Source organism: Eptatretus burgeri, chromosome 9, assembly GCF_056783735.1.
Source record: "Eptatretus burgeri isolate ZD-2024b chromosome 9, Ebu_testis_v1, whole genome shotgun sequence".
In the NCBI taxonomy this organism is placed as follows: Eukaryota; Metazoa; Chordata; class Myxini; order Myxiniformes; family Myxinidae; genus Eptatretus; species Eptatretus burgeri.
Window position 1 is genome coordinate 87,225,683 of NC_140969.1, and position 19,493 is coordinate 87,245,175.

The following is a 19,493-nucleotide window of genomic DNA, read 5'->3' on the forward strand; positions in this document are numbered from 1 at the left end:
TACCTCTCCCCCTTTTCCTCTTTAGCTTTCTCCTGTCCTTTTCCCTCTTTCCTTTATTTCTCTCTCTTCTTCCCTTTGTTCTCTCTCTCTCTCTCTCTCTCTCTCTCTCTCTCTCTCTCTCTCTCTCACTGTCTCTCACTGTCTCTCACTGTCTCTCACTCTCTCTCTCTCTCTCACTCTCTCTCTCTCTCACTCTCTCTCTCTCTCACTCTCTCTCTCTCTCTCTCTCTCAGTTGTTTCAGTTTACTTATTTATCACTTCTTCTGTCCCCCTCTCGTTTATTCTCCTTCCTGTTCATTTCCTTTTCTAACAGTCCAAGTCCCCTGACTTCTCTATTTTTTACAGGATCTGAGGCTCATAGTAGAGATGCCTCACAGGTCACACACATATATGGACATACAGACAAACATACGTGACACAACATAGGACTGTTAGATGAGACAAACACAGCCACTGAGCTTGGGGGAAGTGGGAAGTGCCATCACTCCCTGGGGCTCTCTGGGTACTTACATCACAACAATGGCACCACTTTTCTCATCACACTCAGCTGTGCATTTCCTAAGGAGGAATTTCCTCTTCTCAATGGATGCCAACTTATGAGGATAATCCATCCTCCCTTTTAAAATGCTCAATGTCAGCAAGGAAGCAACACGTGCCATTTTAAGTCTTCGGTATGACTCAGCCAGGGTTTGAACCACCGACTTCCCAGACACGGAGCAGACGCTCCAACCATTACACCACTGGCCTGAACCATTTAATTCCTGAACCCCAACCTTCCCTTTTGGAGGTGTAAAAATGAATTGTTCTCAATCCCACGTATAGCCTGCTCCTTGAGGTGGCTCTGAGGCATGCACCTGTGACTCATTACCACCTGAGATAGCAACCATCGCCCCTATTCCATCTTCCTCTTTTGCTCCAGTGACGGGTTATTGCTTGAAATGTCAGCTTCTCTTTGCTTCTCATGGTAGTTAGCAAACTTCCATCAACGTTCTGTTGATTCAATCCATTGTTTACATGTCTGCTGATGCAAAACAACACCAGCCTTCACAATGAAAAACTAGTTTTAGTCTGTTCTTGGAAAATCAGGGCTACTTACACAGTCTACAAGGTCTTTGTTCATAGCTCAATGCAGTAGCTGAATACAGTACTGTTCTCTGCCATGGACTGATACCCCAGCTTCTCATCTGTTTCTCCTGGATTTTGTGGAATCTCAAGCTCTCAACGTTATGGAAATCTTCCTCCCCATCAAATGCAATTAAAGGCTTTTTTGAAGGCTGAATCACAAGGTCTGTTGTTCTCACACTGAAGGTAGTTACAAAAACAGTAAAAAAAAAACATGAGAAGGGCATTCTTCAACATCGTCATGTCACCAGATATGACTGCCCACATTATTAGATCATTATACATACTTGTACCAAGTTTGATTTCAATCCCTGAACCCAGATTCAAAATATTAAATAATTATGGCTGCCAAACCATGCATCTAATCAGGTTGAAATTTAAACACATATTGCCCATAAATATGACATCATAACTGTGACATTTCATGTTGATTGGTGAAGTGGTTCAAGAGAAATAATTTTTTTAAGAGTTCCGTTCAATCCATATAGCTACCAGATCATGTGGCTTATTCATTATATTTATGAACACCCTGGTGTCCCCAAGGATTGGGGAACATGGAGGTGAAGTTTCCCCTCGATCTGTCCAGCAGTTCTGGAGAAGATGATTTTTAAAGGTTTGAGGGTACATCCAATATGGCTGCCAAACCATGTGATCTATGATGTCATAGATGGAGAACTTTTTGTTCCTCGTGGATAGGCGACCACACCTGTAAAGTTTCCCCTCGATCTGTTCAGCCATTTCAGAGAAAATTTTTGATGGTTTTTTACGTTCAAAAAAATATGGCTGCTGAACCACGTGACCAATGACATCATCAAGTCCCCCCCCCCCCCATACCATTTATCCCAAGATTGCCATCAAAAATTTTCATAGTGATCAGATAAAGTGGTCGACCTATGCAATTATGACGTCATAATGAAGCCACCTATGGCATCATAAAAAAAAAACACACTTATTCCCCATGGGGAGTCCTTACCATGTTCCAAGTTTCAAATTTTTTCCATGGAGCGGTTTCGGAGAAACAAAGGTCCAACTTTTTTCATTTTTTTCCAACTTGGCTGCCACACCACGTGACCTACAACGTCATAATTATCACGACATTCCACATAAGCAGTCGCACCTATGGTGAGAATTTTGTGTCAATCGGAAAAGCAGTTGCAGAAAAAACAACAGAGAAAAATTACATCTGTACATGTACGTATGGACGGACGGACAACCCAAAAACATCATGCCCCCGGCGACATTGTCAGCAGAGGCATAAAAATAATACATCGCAATTCGATATGCCCTCCATACCCACATGCGGGTGAGCGATGCTGCCAATCTCAATCTCGTTTGCTGGTACAGTCTGCATACTTCCTTTGTAGGTGAGCATAGACGTCATGAGCTAAGGGTTCATATGGCGATTCCAAAAGGGAAAACCCAAAAATTATCAATGTGGATAAGAGAGCTTAAAATCCTTTGATAGTGTGCTGGGTCCGGGACCCGTAAACTGTTCCCAGAGTCCCTGGGAGCGGACAGGCTCGGCAGAACCACCGGGTGGGCTATGGGGATCAGGTCCGCGAAAAGGTTCCCCACCTTGACTATCTCCGCAAGATGTGCATTTTCCGTTTTATAAAATCTTCGCAGCAAAAAGATTAGCGATGTCTGGCCAAATAAAATTCTTCTTTCCTGTTTATTTTTCAAAACGAATATATGTTATGTGGTAGTGTGCAGCAGGAGTACGATATAACATGCTTGCTTTGTTGTCAGTTGAGAGTCTCAATCCCAAAAGTGATCTCGTGGTGTTGTGCATTCATGGTGAAGCATCATGGAGTACACCCCGAGGTCGGGAGTCGTGTACAGCGAGAGTACACGATATAACATGCTCGCTTTGTTGTCAGTTGAGAGTTTCAATCCCAAAAGTGTTATTGTGGTGTTGTGCAATCAAGGTGCAGCATCATGGAGTATCCCACTGAGGTAGGGGTTAGGTCGATGTTGCTGTTATTTCAGTATCATGATGCAGCATTATGGAATACCCCCGCCGACTTAGTGGTTCAGCGGATGTTGCTTATAATTGGCTGTAAAACTCTTGCAGGCTCTTCATGTACTTGGGTACTCTGGCAGAACAGATATTATAGTTTATTAGGGTGATCTTAGAAACAGCAGCAACAACACCATTTTCCAACAGCAACACAATCTGCCAAAAGGCGAGCGTGGCTCTTTATGGTGTGCAGAAGATTTTTTAAAACTGCCCCTATGGAATAGGCTGCAATGCATGGGCAATCTCACGGAATTCTGTTGAAAAATGGAACACAAGCCACAAAGTGGACGATGAAATTTCAAAGCTAACCATCCATTGGTCGTTATGGCACAGAGCAGCCGTTCAAATTGGCATCCCCAAGGCAGGCATAGTGTGTGGGCAACTGACCAGCACGCGCCGATACATGCGGTCCGAGTTCAGAGAGAGAATTTACCTTCGGGGTGTCAGCAAATTGGAACAAGAGAGCTGGGAAATCGAAACGGACCAAGCCGCACCCCGAAGTGCGTAATCTGCCATGTTTCAAGATGTGTTCGCACGTCGGTCGGTAAATAAACAAAACAGGTCTCGCGCGATCATCAATAAAGTAGGGGATGTGACCATGATTGCAGCAATTTTCACTGCGGGTCTCGTTTTCAAGGTTGCTCTGCATTCGCAGTTCTGGCACAATGTTCCGCTAAGAGGACTCCATTCGCCCTGTGCCCCTGTTGACAAGTTACCGCAATGAAGAGAGCTTCGAATTAACGGTGGAGATGGAGAAATCGTTTTTGCGGCGATGGAACGGCTTCGGGGTTACTTGACGGACGACAGGGTCCGGTCTTGTACCGGTCTCTTCAAATTGCAATTCCAGCCTACTTGCAACGAGATGAGCCGTGCGGAGCTGCTTGCTGCATGGCCTTGAGCCAGGGGGTGGTGTCACTTTGCTGAGAAGTGCAATTGTGGTTTTGGTACCCAGAGGTATCGTTCAACGTGTTATAAGCCAGGTAGATCTGAATCACAAGGACATTAAAAGGGATTAATAAGCCCCATGATATAAGCATCGCATGCATTATTAGTCACAATGGTTTACCATCGGTTCACAGGCCGAGCGGTAGTGGAGCCTGTGCACAATATTATATCATTACATGTACCTGGGTGGCTGAACGCCACCGCACTTGCCCACCTGCGACAATAAGAACACACACAGTGTGAAAGATTTAATTTATTCCTGTCTCACATTAATAAGATTTAGGGGAAAGGAAAGGCTTGAATTGCATCGGTTGGAGGAAGAGCAACCCTGTCATATATGCGGAACATGGCTGCAGGTTTGCATAGTTTTTGGGGTCACGGGTATGCTGCTGCACATGCAATGCCTCTGCTGGGGATCGGGGTGGGCGCTTGAAATTCAGCCGGAACACCAGCATGCAATGGCCTGCTCTTTTCAAGAAGATACCCCTAACGTGTGAATGCGAGCATATGGGACAACCATCCGCAGGACAGCATACTGAATGATGCAACGCCCTGCTTGCGGAGCACCAGGATGGCAGTTTATAGCAGGGTGCGGAATCGAACCCAGACGAGTCGTTTTGATGGCATGTGCACTCCATTCGAACAATCTTCACGGTCCTCAAATGACCCAAATGAAGAGGATGAACAAACGAGTCGGGATTCAAACACTCGAGTGTGTTTTAGCACCAGGCTCTCTGTCCAATCCCCTGCAGGCTCGAACGCTCATCAACTTGTGAAAATGAAGAGGCTACGACGATACGTGTTGAATTATTCCTTCATGATCAATCGCAATCTCGTGATTCGTTGAGTGATAAAAAAAATATATATATATCTATCTCAAGGTATGCAGGTGTATAGTCCCAGCTTTCATCATTAACAATGAATATTGATGATGAATTGGTTGATTGATCCATTGATAATGGAGTGGAACGTAAAGTGGGGGACGACGACGACGACGACGACAACGACGACGACGACGACGAGGACGACGACAACAGCAACAACATACAGGTGAGATTCCTTCATGGCAAGAGGTGCTCAGCTTTTTCAGTGAAATGTGATTCTGCATTTTCAGCTCGGTAATCACGCCATTGGATTGACACGTCGATAAAGCAAATGAGTCAAATGTCAAGTCTGAAATCCTTTCTTGGAAAATCTTTAATGTTCACAGTGCTTGCAGATTGGACGGCCTGCTTACCATCTCGAAAACGTCGGCGGTGACCGTGTTCGCTTGTGTGCAGCACAAGGCTGCGGGGCAGCAGCATTTCCTGAGGGTGTGGCTATGCCACCGAGGCAGTGTCCCCGTAGGTTAGGACATGAATTTGTGATTTGTTCCCGGTGGCGCGGCGGTGGTAGCTCACCTACTCTTCGTGAAGGACAGCAGGGGATCTTTAATGCCCACCAACTAATGCTGGCAGATAGGATGCCCAGTTTAACGTCTGTCCGAGGAAGGGCACACAGGTTGATGAATCATCGTACCTGACCCTCATCCTTCAAATGCAGCACAAGGCTGCAGGCAGCATCATTGCCTGAGGGTGGAGCTGTGCTGCTGATGCAGTGCTCCTATTACCAGTACACTGTTACTCATTTCACCAACCTCAGAAAGATGAGGCTGTCTAATTTTGCCTACTTCCCTAAAAAAAACTTGCCTACCTCAGAAGGATGACAGGCTGTCAACCCACCTGGTGTTAATTCAATAACACGACAGGGGTTCAAATTCAAGATATGAGGGATCTTAAGGCAGCTACCTTAACCGTTAAGCCAATACCAGGCTTCGCGGTGCTTTAAAATTCAGGGATGATGTGAACCTTCAACCAGGTAACTGTCCCATGACATGTTCGCTCAGTCACTAGAGGAGTTACAGTGCGCTTCGTATCCAATATTTTTAGATCCTCGTGGAGGATCTCTAAGTCTTACTCATGTTGTTGTTCATCTCCTTCTTGTGGACTTTTTTGTTTCACAGCCTCCAGTTTTCATCGAAACTTCCTGAAACTTGGCATATATATGTAAAAATACTCTGAGCAGACAGTAACCATCTCCGATTTTGAAAATTCCTCCTAGAAAAAAAAGTTATGACGTCAAAATATCTCCGCTAATGGAAATCGCCGAAAAAATTATCTCAAACTAGGCAAGCTTTTTGAATTCTGTTTGCAGGAATCGAACAGGGCATTAGCAGAGATGAATTACCGCACATATGCTACATCACTGTGACGTCGTATCAATTTTTATGACGTCATTCCTATTTTTTGACATTTTTTGTTTCACAACCCAAAGTTTTCATCGGATCTTCATGAAACTTGCCATGTATATGAAGAAAGCCCACGCGCAGGCAGCGATCATTTCCGATTTTGGAAATTCTTCCTAGAAAAAAAGTTGATGTCATAATATCGCTGCTAATGGAAATCGCCTATACCATTATCTCCGAAATTTCGGCAAGCTGTTTGAATTTTGTTTGCGGGAATCAAGCCGTGCATTAGCACAGATAATTAATTTATCGCACACCTCATACATCACAATGACATCATATTCGTTTTTATGACGTCATCATTAAGAGGATGAGGGTCTTAGCTCATTTGAGCTTTTTTGTTCTATAATACATTCAAAAGAGAATAATTATTTGTTTAACACATTTCTACATCTACCTCTTGTTAAAGACCAGAAGGCACCTCTCTCTGTCTTCAACAACTAGTGATACCTCGCACTGCCAGTCCATTAATCAATTTGATCCAAAAAACTTGGAGTCGTGGAGAACTTGGACCAATTTCCAGAGTGTAATTAGAGAGTGCACGAGTACATCAGAGAGTGCGCTCGGACTCTTTCTGTTGGGATGGTGCGTGAAAAAAATGTTGGTCCCACCCGCGACATAGAAAACTAGAACGGGCACTCGGTAGAGCGCATACCTTCACCGCCGCTACTTTTTTTCCGGGCACATTTGAAAAACGTCATTTAAAAACGTCCATGACGTCACAACCATCAGTCCGATGGACGTCAAATTTGGTGTTAGATGTCATTGAGGGCAGTCCAACAAAATGGAATGATAAACACTGAAAAAAATCGAAAGTTTAAAAATGACATAATCTTGTGACGTCATTTTGACGCACTTCCAATGCCGTCACTACTAATCGCGGACTACCATCCTGAAAGCTCTTATTTCACGGAACATTTTAACATTGGTTTCATGTCAATAGCTCTATTAGATCTGAAGTTATGCCTACAAGTATATTTTGACCTTGAGTGTGACCTTGACCTTGACCATAAAGTTAATTTGCAAAACCTGTTCATTAATCAGCAGATATTTTGGTACTGATCATAATGCCTGGATTTGGGACAATTTCCTTTACAAATTACATAGATATTTGAATTTAAAATATCAGGACATTTTAGCCACAATTGAAAAACGTTATGTTCAAACGTCAATGACGTCATAACGGTCAGTCCGAACGACGTCAAATTTGGTGTGTGACGTCCTTAAGGTAAGTCCTACAAAACGGTATGATCAAAACTGATGAGGTCGAAAATTGAAAATTTACGTCATCTTGTGATGTCATTTTGACACACTTCTGATGACGTCACGTCAAATCTGACACCACGTACCCGAAAGGTATTTCGTCATGGAACAATATGGCATTGGTTGCATGTCGATAGCTGTCTTATGAAAGAAGTTATGCTCAAAAGTTTTTTTTTGACCTTTTCATGACCTTGACCTTTGACCCGATCGCTCCCAAAATCTAATCAAATCGTCCTTGGATAATCACGAATCATCCCACCAATTTTCATGCAATTCGGTTTAATACCTTCTGAGTTATGCGAATAACAAACAAACACACATATTCACAAATAAATAAATACACAGCGACCAAAACATAACCTTTCGCAGAATGCGAAGGTAACTAATGTTGGAGTATCTTCGATAAAAGGTCACCTCGGATACATTTGAGAGCCTAGCTGGTCTGTTCAGCTGATTGCCCATGCAGGGATCACTTTTTAGTACTGCAGACCATGACAAAACCAAAACATTTTTTAAACCCTGGGATTGGTCAAAACCGGCAAATCTTCTCATTCATCATAATAACAATAAACATCGGGGCAGTACCCCTGGTAGCAGCTGGATAAGATAACCAGGTAACCACTGGTCGGCATGGATGACCCACAAAATATATAATGAAGAAGAAAGTAAATACCTATGGATTTTTTATGCCATGAACAAACCGTGGTACATCACGGGTGATAAAGGTTGTGGTCATGTTTCATTAGAGTTGTGTGTGTGGTTTCAGAGGAGAAAGCAAATACATATTTTGGGGGGCAACCACCCCCCCCCCCCCATTGACCCAATTAGACCCCAAGTTTTTTTAAATAGCATGAACAATCTTTGGTACATCATGGGTGATGAAGGTTGTGGTCAAGTTTCATTGGAATTGTGTGTGTAGTTTCAGAGAAGAAAGCAAATACATATTTTGGGGGACAACCCTTCGTAAACTCCCTCCGTAGACCGTCTCAGACCCCGACATTCTCAAAGTAATGAGCAAACTTTAATACATACACGGTGATGAAGGTAGTGGTAAAATTTCATCGAAATCCTATGTGTAGTTTCAGAGAAGAAGTTGCAAGCATTTGTAGACGGACGGACAGACACACCATCCCATTAGCTCACCTGGAATGGAGTTCCAGGTGAGCTAATAATAATCATCATCTTCAGACGGCATATTTCTGAGCTACCACCTGACAGAGTTTTACTTTGTGCAGCATCCTTTGCTGTCGTAATTTTAATAGCTTTGTATGATTCTATGAAAAGTACACAAACTGCATTCCTTTGTGAAGGAATAGGAAGGGATCAGAGGATCAGAGGACTTTGACTGTCAATCAGCCTGACGGGGGCGGGGTCGACATACACATTACATGGGTGTGGTTATAATGGTGGAAACTTATCAGGAAGTTGGGAACAGAAAGTACATTCAATTTGGAATGTTAGATCGTCCATAAAGTATGCACAGTAACATTACAATGTGAGCACATCGATAAAGTTTGTGCTACAGCATTTGTAAATCAATAGTCGAACATATATACATACATAATGAAATTCTCCTGACTTGGACCAACGTGGTGATGATGATCAATGGTACTTCCTAGTTGTGATTGGTCAATGTTACACAATGTGTCCATGTGGCAGATGGCACTTGGATCAAAATACAATTTGGCCTCACCAGTCAAAGTCAGTGGGGCATCAAATGCCAAATATATATATATATATATATATATATATATATATATATATATATATATATATATATTTATATATATATTTATATTTATATATTTCTAAAAAAGATCATGATCATTTATTGTGACCATCCCTACCTTGTTTACATACCTTTTGGAGTAACATCCCTTCATATGCCTGGTGTTGGCTTAATGGCTGGAGTGATGGGCTTGGGATTCCTTGTGTCCTGAGTTAAAATCCTGCTTGGCTGTTGAATTAATACCAGGTGGGGTTGACTCAGCCTATCATCCTTCTGAGGTCGGCAAAATGAGTGCCAGCTTGCTGGTATCATGTGTTGGAGTGGTGACCTGTCCAGGATTGTGTCCAATGGCCAAGGAGACTGCTTAGGCAGCACCAACGCTCTGTACAGAGTAAGGTCCCAATGGATGGATGGATGAGAGATCATTGATGAAAACTAGAAAAAGCACAGGGCCAAGAACACTGCCTTGAGGAACTTCAGCCTGGATGGGAAAAGGAGATGAGAGAATTCCATTTCGAGCCATGCCTTGACTGTGATAGGAGAGGAAATCCGTGAGCCATGATTGGAGATTGCCTTGGATACCATAAGAGGAGACTTTGGTGAGCAGTGTGGGATGCCAGACCGTATCAAAAGCTCACAATATGTCCAGGGAGATGGCAATGATCTCAAATGGAATGTTCAAATAACCAAACCATTGCCTCAATTTCACATGCTAGCAAGATATTACTCAGGAAAATTCAATTATAATTGAACAGAAAAACAAACATTGTATGTGTATGTAGGAAAAATTACGCACCCAGGCGTGAATTGAATCCAGGTCCTCTGGTTCGAATTTTTCCCACATATACAGATAATGTTTGTTTTCCTGTTCAATTACAATTGTATTACTATGCTCCCTGTAGTTAATAATAGCAGTCATAGAATTGGGCCCCCACAGGGGGAAGACCCTCTTGTGGACAGGCCTTTGCTGCTCCTCTGGTTGGCAGTGAGTGTCCCAGAGTGTAATTTAAGGTCAGTATTATCTGAAAGGGTTTCAAGGGTCTTAACACATCTAAAAAGCGTCGAAAGGTCAAATAGAATGGAAAATCCTCTATTTCTCTTTGCCGACGACTCCACCCTCTGCCGTACCATCGGTCATCCCTCAGACCAGCAAGCAGCAGCTTATTTGCTCACTGCAGATCTGGATAAAATCACAAACTGGTCCAACACGTGGAACATGTCTTTCAATCCAGACAAATCTCACACTCTCACTATGTCTCTTCAAAAGGACCGTTTACAAAACCCCCCCATCCACTTTTTCAACAATCCTGTGGAAGAAGTCCTTTCTTTCAAGCTTCTGGGTCTCACTATCTGCCATGACCTTTCCTGGGAAAGGCACATTTCCAACCTCGCCTTCAAAGCCAGTCGCCGACTGGAAATCCTCCGTCGCGCAAAGTCCTTCCTCGGCCCTCTTGAGCTCCTGACCACTTACAAAGCTTTTGTCCGTAGCCTGATGGAGTACCACTCTCCCCTCTGGGCTCGTGCTCCTGCCTCCCACCTTTCTCGGCTTCACGCTGTCGAAACCAGGGCATTTAGGATCATCGGCATCTCCGCAATGAAGCTGTCTTTGGGCCTCTCACTCAATCACCGCAGGTTCGTCGGTGGTCTTTCTGTCTTCCACAGTCTCCTCTCCAGCCTTGCCCCCCCCCTGCTCTCTCTCTCTGCGATTTGTCCCCACCACATTTCCACAGGGCGCTCAAGGTCCGCCAACAACTCCCTTCTGGTAAAACTACCAAAATCACGAATCTCTGCTCACCTTCACTCTTTCATTCCTCTTTTTTCCCACCTTGGGAATAAACTCCCTCACTCTATTCTTTCCCATTCTTCCCTCCAGGCTTTCAAAACAGCTGTTCACCACCACCTCTTATCATCCCCCATCCAAATCCTCGATCTTTTCTACCCCCGATAATCCACCCAAGCCCACTTCCTTCAATTCCCCTGCTTTCCTTCCTGAAAGTCCCTGCAATGTCCATCTTCTCTTCCCCATGTTCCCCGTCCCATCCCTCTCCCTTCCACAGATCTCCTAATGTCTCTGTTCCCCACTGTTTTGTCCCTCCCACTCCCGCCCCTCTTGTCTCATGCCCCCGTGCTGTGCGTTGTGTGTTTGCTCTCATACGAGCCTCGACAAGGTATACAAAATATATATATATATATATATATATATATATATATATATATATATATATATATATATGTCTTCAATGTATTGAAAGGTCCAAAAGAGTACCAAGGGGTGATAAAGGGTCGAACAGGTGAGAAAAGGTCTTAGAGGTCTAAGGGTTCCTTATGATCCAACAGGGTCTATGGGCTCTTAGGGGTCCCAATGGTCTTAAGGGTCTTAGGGTTCGAAAGTGTCTTCAGGATCTTAAAGGGTCTTAGTATTCTAAAGGGTCCTTTTAGAAGGACATGAAGGTCTTACTGATCAAGAGGGTGTTAGGGGTTGACTCTGCCTGTCATCCTTCTGAGGTCGGAAAAATGAGTACCAGCTTGCTGGTATCCTGTGTTGGTGTAGTGACCCATCCAGGATTGTGTCCAATAGCCCAGGAGACTGCTGAAGCAGCACCAATGCTATGCACAGAGTATGGTCCCAATGGATGGGTTGGATGGATCCCTCCATCTTTTTGCATTTTTTAAAATGTTTTTATTACTTGTCGTAATTGCCCTCACGAATTCCCTTCCTGTCCATATCAACTGCCATTGAGATGTGATTGTTTGTGGATGTGACGATGTACGTCAAAATACCTCAAGAACCCTTAACCGTTGTACGAGAACTAACAAATGTTACCTGCAACAACAATTTTAAGAGGTCTAGATACTTCTGTCATATGTCATAGTTTATTATTATAATGAACATTGAGCATGGTATGCTGTGTTCATTCATCTGCATTTTCTCGCAGGATGGTCGATTCTTCAGAGAACGAGCTTGTTGTGAAGCAGCTTGCACCTGGCAGTTTCTATGACCTCTGTGTGATTGCCCTTGGCTTGGATTCTCAGACCAAAAGTGCAACCTCCTGGTCCCTTGGCTGTACACGATTTACTACACGAACTGCCACCACAAGTTGCCAGTCCCAAGGGGCTGATGGATTTGGTGACACTAATACGGGAGCAACGGTCGTTTTAGGAATCGCTGCCATCATTGTATTCTCACTTCTCACCTTCATCGTTGCATATATTGTGCGGAACCGAGCAGCACTCGGATGCCCAAGGGTTTGTCGACAACATCGGTCTGAGGATTTGAAGGTCAATGGTACCACTAGTGTCGCTTTGTCCTTCCCATCACACCCTGGTTTTAGATCGAAGCATTGTTCAAATCCCCAAAAAGGTAGCTCAATCTCAAATTCAAGCAGCTGTGGTGATCATATAAGAGATACCTCAGCCTGGGCCTGTAGTGAGGACTGCTCATCTTCTGTGTCACCTTTAGGTAGCAGCTCAACCCCTGAAATGGCATGGCCAGTTTCACCCCCTGTTAACCATCTACTGAAAGCCTTCACAGCCATTGATTTTGCATCTCAGGAAATGGCAAAAGATTCTCATAACTCAGCTAGCCCAGCTCCTTCAGATCGGGCCCCTTTACTAGGTGTTGCTTTGGCTACAACTGCTCCATCACATCATCCTCAACGACTTCCGTGGTTTCTCACACTCCCAGCACCAGGCAATCGAACGAGGCGCAGTCGCTCATTTGAACCATGTGCGGGAAGGCAAGACTGGGGAATGTCCGAGGAAAACAGGCTAGGGAAAGGCCAATCCAAAATGGCTACCCGCCACTCAGTTTGCCTGAGTTCCGAATGGGTCATGGAAAGTACTGTGTGAACAAACGGGGTGCAGAAGTGCAGCAGGTTCAGGACACCAGTGACCAATGAAGCGATATTTTAGATTGAGATGGTGGCAGAGACTATAAACGGCGGAAGCCTCTTGACTTGACAAATGGACAAAATGGCTGCCCGTCTCTTGGGCCTACATCCGAGCAAAAGCAAGAGCGCAATTTGGCAACGTCAAATGATGGACAATCCACAAAATTATGTTCAAAAATTTATCGTGCTTTCTGTTTTTATCATATATGACCATCCGTTGAAGTTTTGTTTCCTTTTCCATAAATTTAAGTGTATTATTTTCCTTTCACTGCTTTAACATAACCTTGTTTTATGTAAACGTGTTTTCTATTCCAGCAGAGATGGGAGAAGGAGGGGTCAAAGAATATCAAAAATGAAAATTTTTTACACTTGGCTGGATTCTGGATGGAGTGGCTTGTACGTTAAAGGTTCTTGTGACACAGGTACATCGAATGCATTTTCAATGTGACCTCCAGGAAAGGAGAAACATGCTCACGAGGATTATGAAAGCACATGCCCCACACACAAACCTGATGTGCATGTTCCTGCTGTGTTCACAAGACAGGTGAAGTGTGGTGAAGTTCACCGTCGGTCGTGAGTTGTTCCGTAACTTGGTGGCCGATTTGACTGTGGCCTCCATTTTTGTTCCCTGATTTTGCATGCTGTTTGCATTCTTTCTGTCGAAATGTCTTAACTTTTCAGCATTCCTGTGGAAATAATACACATTTTGCATTACAAAACAATTGTGTCTCATTTGAAGATGCTTTTTTAAAATGTTCTGATTCAGAGAAGGAGAGATAAATACAGATGAAGCGGGGATATCACAAAAGGGGTGAAGAAGTAATCTTTACAGAACCACCATCCGAGTGTTCGTTAACTTTCCCAACTCAGGTGGATGGAGGTTACATTTTCACCCCTGTCTGTTTGTCTGTCTCTCTGTGACAGGATATCTCAAAAAGTTATGGAAGGATTCAACCAAAATTTGGTGGACAGGTTGGGTGTGTGACATTGACGACCTGATTTGATTTTGGTGAAGATCCGGAAGCAGATCCGGCCGATCAGTGGGATACGAAACGTGAATTGTTCAGGCTGGTGGAGGTATGCGCTCTACTGTGTGTCGTTCTAGTTATTATTGCTGTGATACAGCAAAACCTTAAATCACTCAGTCTTAGAAAGCAATATAAATGGGAAAAGAGAACAGGAACAAAAATTGAAACATTTAATATGTAGGAAAGAATACAAGTAAATATTTCCCAGCGTCAGCAAGTAAACCAGCCATTTTACATAATCGATACATCACAGTGGATTCACCAATCATGTAAAAGGAACATGTGGATACTTGCAGATATACCTGTCAAGTACGAGTTATAGGATGGAATGCCATTTGATAAGACCTGATGACCATACTACTACTACTAGTTTAACAACCATTTTCCCGTATTAGGGAGATGGTTGGTAGATGGCCCCTCTCTACCTCATCCTGTCCCTCAATTAACCCTGACAACTGCAAGTCTCCACTCATCACATCCTTCCAGATCTTTTTCCATCTACCTCTTGGTATATTCACCTCAACTACTAAACTAGTGACTTTCTTGACAGGCTCATCTTCTCTCTTTCCACATGCCCAAACCTGCTTAGTCTTCTCTTTCTCATCCTCTTCCTCAGTACCATTAGCTTCGATCCTCTTTCTTAACTCCACACTACTATGCTTAACCTTCAGTGTTACACCACACATCCGTCTCATCATCCTTAGCTCTGTCCTCTATTCTTCTCTCATCTTTTAACCTCATTCCCCATGTCACATGACCGTACATCAAAACTGGTGTAATACAGGCCAAATATACTGTCACATCTGAGGCATCCATTCACACGGTCGCTCTGAGCCGGAGGCCTTATAAATACTTCTGTGGATCCGGAAATGGTATTTATAGTTGCTGCGTTCAAAGTTACTATGATTCCCCAAGGTTCACCCAATGTAGCCAAAACGGGCGGTGTTCGTGCAGGAAGGCAGGAAAATGGGGAAACGTTTTCCTTACAATGAAAATGGTTATATAAAAGTATGGCAGGGGAGAAATGAGATGCTAATAAATAAATAATCAGAACAGATCAGGTGTTCAAAGGACAAGAAGGAGGGAGACACATGCACTAATGTACAATGAAAGGAAATTAAACACTAAAACCTAACCCAACTATTGTACAAAAAATAAATACCGGGACTCCCACAACAATAGGGAATGGGCGAGGGCAAGGCACGAGTTTGTTGTGGGTCTGTGCAGTATGGCCCGAGCTGGTTGTGGGTCCGTGCAGGCTGGTGTTGCACAGGGCGGGAGGATGGCGATGTGAAGAGAGTTATGGTGATGAGGAGAGGGATGCTGCCTTTGTCAAGGTCTGATCCCAACTCTAACAGTAACACTCCAACACAAAACTACCAATCCAACTCCAGAACTTAACTACAACTGTCAAACCAGAACTAAAACAAGAACAGAACTGCCATGCTCAGGCATGGTTACAGCCCTCTTAAACTTTTGGCACCACCAGTGCTCCACTCATTGGCCATCCGTTTCTGTGGGCATGCCATCTTCTTGGCCATGGCCAGATGCTCTTCCTGATGCCAACCACTTCTTTCAGGGTGGTACCCTGAGCCTTCAGCTAAAAATCCTACCCACAAGGCAGTGGTGAATACAGTTTTAGCGTCTTACCCAGGATGTCCCAAAATGGCCACAGAACAACAACAACAATCCTGTTTCAAGTGGAATAAATGGAGACAGTAGAAACAACAATACCGTGAAGAAAGGAATAAGTGGAGACAGCAACAATCCCATGATAATTGGTCCTGAAGCGTCACCCAACAGAATGCCTTGACATCATTCCGCAGAGCGAATGCTTTGGAAAAAGTCTACTTTCAACTGGGTCAAACAGAACAAACAGTTAAAGCAAATTAAGACATTGCTAATTATGCCTACGAAGTTTGACGATGACAAAATCTTTGAGCGAGGGGATAGGAAACCAGAATGACAGACACAATCATATTATTTATATAGATGAAAAGAATTTTTATTTATTTATGTATAGTAGGTTACATTATTGTTATTGTACAAATGCACCAATTACAATCAGGAAGTGTTCAGATTATCACTCAATTGATTTGTCATCTCAGTCAACCTCAACTCCCTGCTGTCTTCCAACACCATCTCTCTTTTAATATAATCTATGGTGACTTAAACATCCACCGCTGGAACGGGCTTTGATGTCAGTCCTCAGAACACTTCCTGTGGTTTTACAGCCTTTTGTAACACTTCAGAACTTACCAAATCTGTTGGATTCCCCAGGTCATATTCCCTCTTATCATTTAGATTCTCAGCTCAACCACACCATGTCTAACTTCGGCTTCAACCTCTCTTGATAATTTAATTGGGCAGGTTGTTCTGACCTGCACTCCTGCCATCTAATCTACAGACCTGTCGACTATTGCTTCATCTCAGGGACAAGACGGAGCACTAAAGACGACACCCGAGGCTCCTTTTTCAACATTCCTTTCTTCATCAGTCGATCCCATCACACCTCCGGTATCCTGTTCCCAGCACACAAATTTGCTCTTTCAATGACACACCTCATTTCTCGTCTTTACCCAAAAATCTAAGTTTTTTAAATCGTTGAACAATTAATGAAATTAATTTCAGCATTCCTCACAATTTACCTCAATTTTTTTTTGCATTTTGAAGGTGAATAGAAGTTACAGATACAGTATTATCGAAATAAAAATATAATATTGCAACAGATGCGGTCTCTCTAACAGGTTGTACGAGACTGCCGGATATTAACTCCCAAGATGACGAGCAGAGGCATTCTGCGCACACGCAGCAACTCCGTGCAGTGATGTAGTTACAATTGGTGAACTTGGCGGTGCGGTGACTTCGGCACATGCTTTAGGTTTTATGAGGGATTAATTTTAAGGGGCCTATCTTAGTATAACTTGACATTGTTCAGTGACACAGAAGAGATGGAAGACTAGGACAGAAATGGAAATGAATGTTGAGGCTAGCTTTCTTTGAGGTGTCTGTGAGGTACACATGGGGTGCCGATGAGCTTCTCAGCAGTGGCATCGCCACTCGTGATGGGAATGGGATGGCTAGTGTCGTGACATGCATGAGCTGGGATGATTGCTGGACTCAGCATGGCACCAACCTCATCCTCATCCTGTCCTAGTGCTCATACTAGCTCCACAAAGTCTCCAGCATTGGCTCTCGCTTTTGACAGATTTGGCACAAACTAGCCCCTTGACGAGTCTCTGGCACTGATTCCTCTGACTCCCCGACACCGACTCTGCAGCTGACTTACATAACCATCGCCATGCACCCCCTGCCTTGCAAGGGTCGCACATGTGCTCTCATTATAAAAATGGAAGGGCACTCGTTCAAGCGCATCCCTCTGTCAAGCTGAACAGTTTACGTTTTGTATCCCACTGATAGGCCGGATCTGGATCCAGACCTGAACCAAAATCTAATCGGCTTGTTCTTGTCACCTCACCAAATCATCCACCAAGTTTTGTCATAATCCGTCCCTAAATTTTTCAGATATCATGCTTATATATCGTTTTTGGCTCCATCTCTCAATGGTGAAGAATAAATTCAAAAAAAACCTTAAATTATCAGATTCGGATCTTCACCAAAGTCGAATCAATTCGTCCTTGTCACACACCCAACCTGTACACCAAATTTCGCCTTAATACGTGCATAACTTTTTCAGATATCTTGCTCACAGAAAAACAAACAAACCAGCAGACAAACAGACAGTGGTAAAAACATGACCTCCGTCCACCTTCGGTGGTGGAGATAAACCTGCTCATTAACATTTCTGCAACCACACATTCAAACCTGAAAAAAACAATTTCATCCTTTCTGACATTCAACTGTGTTAAATGCCTGAGATATGTCCTGACATCTTGGTTGAGATTTGCTGAGAGGAGTAGCAGCATGTCCATCGTTGAGTGACCAGCACTGAATGCAAACTGATGGTCAGAGATCAGGCTTTGAAAAGAAGGACTTAAGATCAGCAGAAATGATTGATTCCATGAATTTGTTTGCAATTGTAAGCAAGCTTAGTGGCCTAGAGCTGAGAGGATGTTTTTTTTTTTTTTTGCAGGCTTTTTGTGAATAGGAGTGATGTTGATGGATTTCCAGGTGAAAAACAGAGGGCCAAAGGAGGGCAGGTTGAACAGAGAAAGGAGAAACAAGAGCAACAGAGCATAATTTGAGAACATGAGCACTGATGCCATCTGGGCCTGTCACCAATGATGAGTGGAAGCTGAACAAACTTTTGGGATGGACTGTGTACACAAGAGATTTGGAAGCAAACACTGTACAAGACGTTCCGTCTTGTCTGGAGAGGAGTCTGAAGTGGGGCCATTTGAGTTGAGCAAGTGTATGGATGGCGGGGAGTGGAGGGAGTTGTGGGGTGGAGGGGGAGGGCGATACCAAATATAGACTTATGGGGGTGCCACCAGGACTTTGAGGAAGAAGAACATTTGGAGAGTTCTGCCTTAACATTAACAAGGATGATGTTTTTTTAATTACCAAAAGATGGACACGCTTATTGCGAGCCTTATATTACCAAATTATCTAAAATTTCCTTCAGTCAGGTTAGCCTTCATGTTTGGTAAGCCAGGGAGTTGACCCCAGCTGCCCCCTACAGTATTCAGTGTGTCAGGGTTAAGAGGACGGATGTATCGGATCGCCACAGATGGAATTAGCTGTGGATCTGATTCTAACCTTTTCGCAAAGGTCCATCATATAATTTTAAATGCTACAGACATGAAACTCATGAAAATGTATAATCAGGTCTGCCACATCCTCATGATACCAATTAGCCCATATCTATAGCCCCTGGCCCATAGACTATCGTGTAAAATGTTCCTTTTCCAGTTGCAAATTTTCATTCACTGAAGGTAAACTGTTTAAAACATCCCTTGGCTCTGCAATGTTAGTGCACTGACAATTAAATCACAAGTAGGCTACAACTGCCATGTTTTTTTTCACACAAGGAACACCAGAGCGCCTGTCTATCCTACATTTGAAATGAATACATTTCCCATTCATCAATCATGTGAATCCTCCAGTTTTATGTTGATGGATTTTTTATGAAATTGAAGATAACAATAAAGAGGAATATGCAACAACAAAAAAAAAGTTTTGAGGCAGGTTGAGGATAATGTGATAGGGAGAGGGGGCCATGTTTGGACAGGAAGCAATTTGGACAGATTAT

At 43.4% G+C, this 19,493-nt stretch overlaps 1 protein-coding gene across 5 annotated transcripts in view; it reads left to right on the top strand.

Moving 5' to 3' along the window:
• The window catches only part of LOC147020545 (leucine-rich repeat and fibronectin type-III domain-containing protein 4-like), a 365,929-nt gene extending 347,251 nt beyond the window's left edge, over nt 1–18,678 (top strand). For 4 of the 5 annotated variants that reach the window (XM_085895970.1, XM_085895972.1, XM_085895971.1 and 1 more), the window contains one exon: nt 12,300–13,776. In XM_085895970.1, the coding sequence (XP_085752096.1) occupies nt 12,300–13,212 (913 nt within the window). In that variant the 3' untranslated portion in view covers nt 13,213–13,776. Of the gene's footprint in view, nt 1–12,299; nt 13,798–18,374 lie in introns of those variants that run through there. The other variant, XR_015061869.1, reaches the window with a different exon arrangement.
• The last annotated feature ends 815 nt before the right edge of the window (nt 18,679–19,493 follow it).